This window comes from Vigna radiata, chromosome 8 (genome assembly GCF_000741045.1).
Source record: "Vigna radiata var. radiata cultivar VC1973A chromosome 8, Vradiata_ver6, whole genome shotgun sequence".
Taxonomy (NCBI): domain Eukaryota; kingdom Viridiplantae; phylum Streptophyta; class Magnoliopsida; order Fabales; family Fabaceae; genus Vigna; species Vigna radiata.
The window spans coordinates 3,245,203-3,256,441 of record NC_028358.1 but is presented as its reverse complement, the minus strand read 5'-3'; the positions used below and the strand labels follow the sequence as shown (position 1 = coordinate 3,256,441).

The 11,239-nt window shown below is 30.8% G+C and overlaps 2 protein-coding genes across 11 annotated transcripts in view; both read left to right on the top strand.

Moving 5' to 3' along the window:
- The first annotated feature begins 303 nt into the window (after window positions 1-303).
- LOC106771148 (transcription factor bHLH130) lies at window positions 304-3,842 on the top strand. 2 transcript variants are annotated; one of them, XM_014657070.2, is made up of 6 exons: window positions 304-1,135; window positions 2,018-2,358; window positions 2,444-2,614; window positions 2,826-2,891; window positions 2,992-3,060; window positions 3,153-3,842. In XM_014657070.2, exons 1-6 carry the CDS (start codon window positions 697-699, stop codon window positions 3,210-3,212), a joined length of 1,146 nt encoding a protein of 381 aa, XP_014512556.1. In that variant the 5' UTR covers window positions 304-696; the 3' UTR covers window positions 3,213-3,842. The 2 variants fall into 2 exon arrangements, with proteins under 2 accessions (XP_014512556.1, XP_014512557.1); XM_014657071.2 differs by having other exon boundaries at window positions 309-1,135; window positions 2,018-2,352; window positions 3,153-3,226.
- Window positions 3,843-8,258: 4,416 nt separating this feature from the next.
- The window catches only part of LOC106771500 (ras-related protein RABA4d), a 10,245-nt gene continuing 7,264 nt past the window's right edge, over window positions 8,259-11,239 (top strand). The window contains exons 1-6 of one of the 9 annotated variants that reach the window (XR_002669012.1): window positions 8,259-8,960; window positions 9,057-9,628; window positions 9,902-10,059; window positions 10,140-10,254; window positions 10,333-10,381; window positions 10,876-11,227. The gene's annotated coding sequence lies outside the window, so the exon portion shown is untranslated. Of the gene's footprint in view, window positions 8,961-9,056; window positions 9,629-9,901; window positions 10,060-10,139; window positions 10,566-10,875 lie in introns of those variants that run through there. The other 8 variants (XR_002669014.1, XR_002669013.1, XR_002669011.1 and 5 more) reach the window with 8 other exon arrangements.

Here is an 11,239-nt window from a genome sequence, read left to right as displayed (position 1 = left end):
CTAAAAGCATTTACATACTACAACTTATTGCCATTATTATGTAATTACTATTATTTTAAAAAAAATATATATATAGAAAAACATACTGTCTCTTTTTCATTAATTAAATAATATAATTATTTTTAAAAATAAAAAAATAAAAATAAAAGTATTTAAGAGATCTAAGTTAAGCATAAAGTGGAATAAATAAATAGAGGAAGGACAGTGATTGATGGTTTTTGTACTTTGTATTGGGCAAACATAATACCAAGATAAATATGTTTCTCTTTCTTCATTCATTAGATCTTCCTTGTTTTCACTTCTTTCAAAAGCAAATCTGAAACCTGCTCTTAACACTACTTTTCTTTATCCCTATCTCCATAGCCACCTCTCTCTCTCTCTCTCTCTCTCTCTCTCTCTCTAACAGGTCCCTTTCACTGGATCTCTCTCCCTCGAACTGTGTGCAAACTCATCTCTTTCCTTCCTTCACCTACAAGATCTTATCTTACTCCAGCTTAGTCCCTAAGCTGAAAAACACACCAAAAAAACACAAAAGAAAAAATAAATTCTCAGAATTTTTTCCCCCTAGGATAAAAAGGAACCAGTCTTTTCAACAATGATTCCCCAGCTTCTCATTCCACTGTGACTTTACCTTCTTTTTTTTTTTTTTTTTTTTTTTTTTTTTACAGTGACTTATTATTATATAATTGTTCAACAATGGATTCCCATACCCATCATCATCAGGATTACCAGCTTCATCTCCATCAGAACCAACCCTCTTCTGGGTTGCTTCGTTTTCGCTCTGCACCCAGTTCGCTCTTTTCAAATCTCACACCTTTTGTCAGCTACGGTGCTGACACTGCTGCTTCAAGTAGCTTCCGGGAGTTGGAAGAAAGCAGCAACCAAAAGTGTTGTTCTAAGGATTTGAGTTCGATGAATTCGCATAAGGGTTATGGTGGGGGGTTGCCACCTCACTATCCGAGACATGGTTCTTCATCTGCTACTTCCAGTTCTTCTATGGAAGGGTCTTATGGGTTGGTTGGTTCAATGGGAATGGATCATGAAGCTCCAAATAAGGGCTTCGGGTCAAGTCTTCTCAGGCAGAGTAGCTCTCCTGCTGGCCTTTTCTCCAACAACAATGTTTCATTCCAAAATGGTATTGTTTTTCTTTGATTTTCGATGTTCTGTTGGCTTTGGTTGTGAATAGAACAGAGAATTTATAACATGATTATTAGTTGCTGGCTGTGTTGTACTTGATAGATACGACACTTACACTTGCAAGCCTAGAGATTTTAGTGTATGAGAATAGAAAAAAAGATAGATTCTTTTTTGACATTTTATATGTTTTCTTTTGTTGGCCACTCTTTTGGAAATTTTGAGCCCCTTTACTTCTTCTGTTTTCACACCCTGTTTTGAGCTCCCCCTTTACATTATTTTCGATCTCTTTTGAAATATTTGTAAAGAAAAAGGAGAAAATGGAAACAGGTAATGAAAACTGGAGTAGTAGACTGGTTAATCTTTATATTCATGTTTCTGGAAAAAGAATTCATTTCTAATTCTGTCGCTATAGTGTTTATAATCTGAATCTATGCTATCTTGAAGAGGAACACTCTGAATGGGATAGATATCCTGGTGTATGAAAATAGAAAGTAATGATTCCGGGAAATATATCTTATGCTGTTCTTGCTTGTTTAAGATCTGATGATCCACATACATTGTCTATATCTGAGTCGGAGATGCAGTTCCTAGTATTCAAACTCTTCCCAGATTGAAATTTTCCCGTGTTCGACATTTATTCAACTCTAATATACTTCAAACTTATCACTTAGTGTAGTTAGAGACATAAGATTGGAAACTTAAACATGTACTGTTGTAGTAATATCAATACGAGGAACTAGATTCTAGATCGTTTTGACATCACATGATATATTATAACCGACCCTGGTTCTTATTTTTGTGAAGACAAATTTCTTTTAGAGGGGTACAATTCTATTCATTCATAATGGCTAATGAGAAGTTATAAATTTGCAATCGGCAGGGTTTGTCAGCATGAAAGGTGTTGGAAACTATGGTGGGGTGAATGACAATAATGGTGAACTGAGTCCATGTATTAGCAGGTTGAAGAATCAGATTAACTTCTCACCAAGAAATTCTTCTTCCCTGGGAATGTTGTCTCAGATCTCTGAAATAGGGAATGAAGACATGGAGACAACTAGTCCTGATGATAATACCAGTCATGGAGGTAATGATACTCAACATTTTGGCCCTGGATTCCCTTATGGTTCTTGGAATGAGACTCCACAACTGTCAGAAAATCTCAGTGGCTTGAAAAGAGGGAGAAGTGACAACGAAAAGATCTTTTCTGATGTTCAGGTGCATGTAGGATGCTTAATCGCTATATCTTCTTGTTGCATCTCTTGCATTTTCGTTTCTTATTTTTAATACAAAGAATTGTTGTGCTCAGAATGGAGAACCTGGAAACCAAGTTCATATATTATCACATCACTTGAGTTTACCAAAAACTTCAGCAGAGATGATTACCATGGAGAAGTTGCTTCAGTTTCCTGATTCTGTTCCTTGTAAAATCAGAGCAAAGCGAGGGTGTGCTACTCATCCTCGTAGCATTGCTGAAAGGGTAGCTTTTTATCTTCAGAATTGAATTTAATTAGAATGCACAGACAATGTTGAAGCTTTTTATACTGTCTTCTATTTATGATATCAAAATAATTAAACCCATTTGAAGTAAGTAATTTTATTTTGGAACCAAAACAAAAAACAAGATCTTGTCTAGACTTTGTTGAATTCATGAAGTAATTTGAGAAAAAAGATAATGTCTTGTCTCTCAGGTGAGAAGAACTCGGATCAGTGAAAGAATGAGGAAATTACAAGAGCTTGTTCCAAACATGGATAAGGTAAGATCATAAGCACATTTAACTTTGGAATTTGTGGATTTTATGTTACAATGTTGTAGTTGTGGTCGAAAAATTAACACTGTTCTTCATTCTCTTGCAGCAAACCAACACAGCAGACATGTTGGACTTAGCTGTTGAATACATTAAAGATCTTCAGAAACAATTCAAGGTATATACAAAAACATACATTTCGAAATACAAAAGCAATAAAAATAATTCATGTTACTATGATGCATGCACTCATTTTTCATACACATGCAGACTCTTAGTGATAAACGGGCAAACTGCAAGTGTTCAAGCATGCAAAAGGCAGATTCATAAAGCGTGCAAAGATGGCTTGGATTATTGGTGCTTCTAACTTCAATGCTGAACAAGCAGAAAGAAAGATTCTAATATATAGAATGATGGTATTACCAAAAATAGAAAAAAAAATGAAAAATAGAGTAGAAATAAGACGAGAAAGATGTGTTATTTGAATTGATAGAAATAGAAGATAAAAGAGGGAGAGAAAATTCTCTTGACATATATCACTGAGTGATGGAAAGAATTGAATATAAAAAAGTAGAGTAACTTGTCTTTACATGTTTGATGAATGATATAAAAATGGAAATCAATATATAAATGATTGTGTAAAGAAACTTTTTATAACAATAATTAAAGTTTAAACTTTTATAATACAATCTTTTTCATAATTATTCATTATAGTATAAAATACTTAAAATGAAAATCTTTTTCTTTCTTCTTTCTAGTTTTCCCCCTCGTAACCATACCATATGAATAAGAAATGTTAGAGCAAATGAAAGCATAAAGCTTTTTTTCACCAGAATATCTAATAAAAGTTTTCCTTGTAAAGTGAATGTACTTGTTTTCTGGGTTTTTCTAGAAATGTGAAAGTGTTCCTAAATCTATTTGTTGCACTTTCCATGATTGAATGTACTTAGAAGATTTCAATTGTTTTGCCCTTAATAGATGAGTTGCAGAAAGTGTCACTGATTATTGATGTAGACCCAGATAGAAAAGATTGACTCACGCCTTCATTTATGACCAACTGCAACTACCTGTACACTCTGTCTTCAATTCTCTCCCCAAACCAAGACAGTTTTGGACCTACTCGACAAAATTAGCAGGCTCTTGTCGTTTATAATATGGCCAAAAAAAAAAATATAAATGTAATTAAAATTATTGTATTTGAAAGATAGTGTGAAGGAATAGTATTTTGTTCTAATTGATATCAATTATTGATAAATGAAAAAAAAAAATCATGTGGTGAATATTACTACGTTGGTGATATTATTGTTGTAGTATTTGTTGGTCTAGTAGTTGTATGAGGCTGTGGGAGTTGGAAAGTGGTGTTGGTATTTGAGAATCGATATTGATATTTTGATGATTTTTTTAATAATTTTTTTGACAATAACATACATGTAATTATTTTATTGATTTATTTGAATTTTGTTTTAGTTTATTTGAATTTTGTTTAAAAAAATATTTGAAACGGATTAAAATAACTATTATATATGTTTTGTTAAAAAATTATTATAAAAGGGTTGTTAAAAGATTTTTTTCTTTTAAAAATCATAGTCCATGGAGAAGGTAGTATTAATGTGCTGAGGAATCATTAATGTAGATAGGTGAGAGTGAGTTTTGTTATAGGTCATTAATTGTCTAGTATGTAGGTTAAATGAGTTAAATTATAATTGAATTGTCAAATTTAAGTCATTTCATTTTTAAGTAAGAAAACTACATTCTATTATTCACTTATATAATATATATTGATTTAGTAATAAGTGTTTGTTTGATCTAAAAGATGTAAAAACTAAAGTTATAAATTTGATTTTAGGTAACATAATTTTTGAAAATATATTACATTAGTGAAAAATAAAATTTGAGGTAGTACAATACGCTTTGCGTTTAAGAAAACTGACAATAATAAGATGACAATTTTTAAAATATTTGTACTATAAACAATAGTTTAAGATAACTTAAGCTTATATTTGATAACCAAAACTTAAAGAACCAAAACTTGTAATAATACAGTGACACAGAGGTTTTGGTAACAAAATTAATAATTGTGCAATTTTTTTTAAAATACTAACATGTTTTTAAATGGCTTTATCTGAATGTTAAACTAAGATTAAATTTAGACTTCAATTTAATATCTGAATTTTTACAATCCATATTGATATATGTTGCTTTAGTGACATGTGTTTGATGTAAAAATTAAAGTTAAAAGTTTTATTTTAGGTAGTATAATTGTTGGAAAAATATTATTACACTAGTGAAAAAATAAAATTTGATGTCTAAGAAAAATAAACATATAATACACGATGATATTTTTAAAAATATTTACACTAGACAACGGTTCAAGGATAACTGAAGTCTATATTCATGAGTATAGGCTTTGATTATTTAAAAAACTAAAATTTATAATGATGTAGTGACATATAGGTTTCAATATCCAAACTAATAATTGTGTAATATTTTAAAAAATGTCACAATGTTTTTAAAAAGTTTTACCAGGATGTCAAAGTATAGGTTTTACTTCTAGGTTAAATCTAGTTATTGGTTTAACCTATAACTGAAACCTATATTCATCTGCATAAGTTAATATCTGAATTTTTACAACATGTGAAAGGTCCTATTGCATAGCATCACTGCAAAGCTAGTTTTACTATACTCCGGTGACCGATCGGCTAAGAAGAATCCAGGGCCAAAACAGACAACCAACCGGCAGTCAGACAAACACTAATCAGGAAAGATAAAAATCATTAATGACCAATTAATATATTTAATGACCATATTAAATGCGAATATACGCTATTTATGAATGATGGTCATATTACACGAGAATATGATATTAATGGACAATTAACAAGTATTGTCTGGTTTAAGCGCGCTTGACTACCACAAGCCTTATAAATATACTATTAATGTTCAGGTAAAATAACCTTTATCTATCCTAATAAAATATAGATCTCTATATAAAACATATCTGACTTGAGCATCGGAGTGTTTTTTGTAGGTCAACCACCCATCAGAGGATTGTGTTTAGAGCAGATTAGGAAGGATGACTAACCCTCGGACTAATTCCACCGAAACATAAATGGCGCCCACTGTGGGACTGAGCGCCATCCCATTGGAACCGCAAGGAACCAAGATTAGCGCTCGGTCTCAACATTGTTACTTCGGATCAATACCAGGTTTTGCAACAAGAGTAAAAAATTTAATTATAATTTATAAATTATAATTTTTATTTTGTTTAATTCATACTTTTGTGAGTAAAAATATCTTCCACATCAGTCTAACGTTCAACCTTGTCAGGTTCCAATATTTTTTTATTATAACAGGAGGGTTTAGTCCCTTTCTGATCGGTCAACGTTCAACTTTTCAACATTATCATCTAATTTCATCTCATTATAAAAATAAAAGAACGATATACGTTATTTATGAATAATTGACAAGTCATATTGCACGAGAATATAATATTAATGGAAAATTAACATATATTATTGAATTTGATTGTGTGGTTTAATGATTAATCAATGCGCTTGACTGTCACATAAATAAACCTTACAAAACCGACTTGTAAGGTAAAGTTTGCATCTCACTTATATATTATAAATTGGCCTTATCTCTAGTCGATGTGGGACTTCCAACAAATTCCAACGAAACACTAATTGTTATTCTCCTTCGTTGCTATTGGACTTTCGTTTTCCTTCGTTACAACATTCGTTAAGGTTCATTTATCTCTTCCTTCTTGTTTTCTTTTTCTTTCATTGAGGTTTGTGTAACTTTAACATCGTGTTTCTTCGTTTTGGTTTCGTTGCATTACATGTTTTCCATTGTCATCCTTTTGTGTTTGGCGCACCATTACGTTGCATGTTCATGGAACCCGTTTTATGTCTCTCTCCTCTCTCTATCTTCATTTTAGTGTCGTTGCATTCCGAGTTTCGTTGTTGGGGCACTACTACATTATATGTTCATGTACCTCTCACTTTAGGTCTCTCTTCTTGCTCTCATTAACTTTATAAAATTACACTAATAAAAATGAATTAGAAAAATAAAAATAATTATATAAAAAATTATTCAAACGATATTCTATATACACTAGTGAAAATAAATGCACAACACCCATTGCAGCGTTCATTTTTTTATAGTGATAAAAAATAATAAAATTATTATTATTATTATTATCGATATAATAATTATGGAATTAAATATAAATATTTTTTTATAACTTTGTTGTAAAGAATTTTTATTTATTCTACGAGTAAAAGTATATTAAATTTAAAAAAAAATTGATAAAATAATTATTTTAATTTAAAAATAAATTTATTTAAAGGGCAAATTTGAAAAAAAATGTAGACACCAACGGGAAAATCTTCTTTATATATATAGGTATATATTATTATTGATATTATTATAGTTATATATAATATTAAATTTAAATATTTTTATATTTTTATATTTTTCTTGTAAGTCTATTTATTTAATAGGTAAAAACTCTTAGAAAAAAAGTAAATAATTCTAAAAAAGTAATTTTTAGAGATATGATGTAATGAAACACGTTTATAACAATTCCTTCTATATTAAAACCTTTTAATATTAAAATAGTAAGTTTGATTATTTTTAACTCACTACCAATTATATATATATATATATATATATATATATATATATATATGGGGTTTGCTAACTTGCGTATGTCTGTTTTTCAGTTGGTACATTTTAGCAATGTGTATCGGGCTTTAGTAGACAAAAATACCCTTATATCATGAATTCTAAGTTTTAAGGTTAAGGGTATTTTAATAATTTTCATTCTCAAAATTAAAAAATAAAAAAAAGAAACCCCTAATCCCTTATCCACCTCTCTCATTCATCTCAACCTTTCTCTTTCATCTCTTTCACTCCAAATTTTCTCTGTCATCCCTACTCTAACCCTAATTCAAAAAAATCAAAAACACTTGTCTTATTTTAATAATTTTCATTCTCAAAATTAAAAAAAAAATAAAAAAACCCCAAACTCTTACTCACCTCATTCATTCCTCTCAACCCTTTCTCCTTCATCTCTCTCACTCAACCACTAGTAGAAAAATCTTTTTATGACAGACCTATTATGACAGATAAAAATTATCTATCATAATAGATTGACTGATGACAATATCAGAATAAACATAAAAAATATTATGACGAAGTTATGAATATCAGTCATAATATACAATATATTGGTAAAATCGTAAATAAATTTAAAACTTATTATGATGGTTGCGTGAATATTCGTTATAATAGATTAGATTGGTGAAAAAATTTTAAATGTATCAAGACTGGTTTTTGGAAAACATAATATCTTTCTAAATCTAATTTTTTCATTTTGCCTCTCCAATTTCAGTCCCGAAGTTTTATTTACGTTCATTTGTGCAAACCCCTAATTTTTCTTTCCTTTCTTTACAGTCTCTCTGCATCATCTCTCTTATCTTCGAGTGTTCTCTTCCCTAATTTCTCATCCCTTCGATCGAAGAGGCAAAGCTAGTGGGGGATAGCGAAATCACGCAATGGTGGTGGCTCGTGGCTATTTCCGGTGGTGGAATTCGCGATTTGGGCGACAGGTGTAGCGGTGGTGGAGCGAACTCGACGAAGTTACAGCGACCATTGCGGGTCGAAGAAGGAGGCGTTGCGTTGGCACTGTCTACACCTGCGACGACTCCAAGCGCTACCGACAGTGAACTTGAGAGTTGCTCCATCTCCCTGGCAGAAAATTTCACGGTTTCTCCGACATTCGCCGGGAAATTCAGGNGCTGAACTTTTTATCTCCAACCTTTGCGTTTGTCTTTTACATGTTTATGACGCCGACGACTTATCGGCATTGATTACTCACTAGGTGATTACCGTTTTTAGGTCATTGAAGAAATAATAATGAAGAAGTAGAATGTTATCATGTTCGATTGGCGTTTGCCTTGTATTTTGAATGACTATTGAATGGTAGAGTTCTGTTTTCCCTTTTGTAACACTACTTTTGCTTGCCGACATCTAAGTGAAAGGTAGAAGAGAATAATTTTTCCTAGATTATTTCGGGTAAGATAAGTTTTTCCTTTTTATAATTGTTTTCTTTCACTTCTTACTATTGTATCCTCCAACTGTTTATTCTTTTTTTTTTTTTTTTTGTTTCAGTTTTTCCAATCTCCTTATGCTTCATTGAGAAAGCTATAACTTGGTTCTGTAAATCAATACATTATGTTAATGCCTTCTATAAGTCTATAATATCTCAGTTCTATGGTTATTGAAGAACTACTGAAGTTTGGAATATATTTTAATAGTCTTAATTGTTTTGAAAAAGCTAGATCCTGTTTGTATTTTCTTGTAACTTCTGATAGATTTTGTAAGGAATTTCATTAATTGATGTTTTTTCTTAAACTTTGTTATAATTATTTTTTATTAATGTTGGAATCAATTGAAATCTTCCTAGTTGCTATTCATGACTAGGTTTGTGCGGCATTTGTTAAGCTAATTGAAGTCTGTCCATCTTTCTTGGAGGTGAGCATCTTGCTCTGGTTCATTTTAGTTTTTCAAGTTAATTAGATGTTCTTATATTTTCGAGATTTTTCATATTGTGGTGGTTTATCTGTTTTATTCATTCTGTCACACCATATCTGGTTATTTACTTGTTTGAGTAAGTAGAATTCATTTTTTGTTTTGTTGCGAGATGCATGCTTATATGCCATAACAGAAGTTGTGAAAGTAAGGTACATTACTTTAGTATTGTCTTTTACTTTGACATGACCTTTCTCTGTTATTTTCTCACCTGATGTAACTTTTGTTAAAAGATGCATTTGGTTTAGTGAAACTTTGTTTACGACCAAACATTGATGGATATATGAATTATTATGAGAGCCTCACATTAATTAATTTTCATGGAGTATGTATTTAAATAATTAACTATTCTTTCACCCTAATATATTAATATGGAGTATGTATTTAAATCTACTTTAATTAATTACATCTGCTTTTTTGCTAAGGGACTTGTGATGATGAACACAACTACCCCAATCCTAAAGGAAGCTTTGGGAATTACAAACATGTAAAACAAAGTTATACGATCCAACCAAATCCATTCCACTTTGCTGTGAAGATTCATCTCACAATAAGGAGCACTGGATCAAAACAGATGCCGATTGTAAGTGTGTAATTACAAATACCATTAATTAATTCTCAAATATACATATATAATGACTGAGACTTTTAATTATACTGCAGACTTGGTGTTGGAGATCTGAAGAGAGAAAGGGAAAAATAATTGAAGATCTAGTAACAGCAATATATGATATGATATTGAAAAGAGTACGTTTGGGAGAAGAATTAAAAAAGAGAGGTAGTCCCTCTAATTACGTCTTAGTAGTATATACAATATAGTAATAATTATGATGGTAATGTATATGGTGTGCAACAGAAACCAGAGAACACTCCCTCCAAAAAAAAGTGCTCCATCTGGAAGTAAGGTGGGTTTCTATTATTTTTTTGGGATCCTTTTTTAGGTATTATTTGTTCTTGATGTTTTTAAGTTTTTTTTTCTCATTTAAAGCTTAGAGCCTTGTTGTTATGACCAATTCATAAATATTTGTATCCTCTTGGGACTTATGGATTATGAAAAATCAACAAAAGCCCCCAAAATTTAAAAATCAATGTACACATAAATCAGTATTAGACTACTAATAGAAGATCAAACACAATCTTAAATGTGCCTGGCCAATAAAAAAATTAAAGAAGGGAGAAAAGAACTTGCATAGGTGAGTTTTATATTTNTTATGTCTCCAACATGCATTTTACTTCCATGGTGTTGTTTACCCTATAAAATATGAAAACATTGTGGTTCATTTATGGAAAATAAAAAATTGACATTTTTGTGTGTTTCCATGTATAGGTTACCTTGTTTATCATTGCTTTTGAAATGGTTAATCATTTTATACTATATTAGTTCTTTTTTTATATGCAGTGCTTGTTGAATGGAAACCCCCAGTGTATGATAATACCTGTGGTATAGTTCTTGTAACTGCTACAACACGCCATAATTCACCAAATGTTAGTTTCTGCTTGTATACTTATTATTATGGTTTTCTTTCATTCTATACATTGGAGAGCATTTGACTGACTTGGTTTTTCCATCAGAGAGTTTTATTCTTTCCCCCCATAAAAGATAAACATTGGATAATATAGATAGAAAAAAAAAGAGGTGCTTAACAAAAACTATAATCATATGGAAATTTTGACAAGTGCATAAAGAGGACGAAAGAAGGACAAAACAAGTAGAAAACATAAGGATGTGTGCTGGTGTTATCACTAAATACATTTCCTAGTCC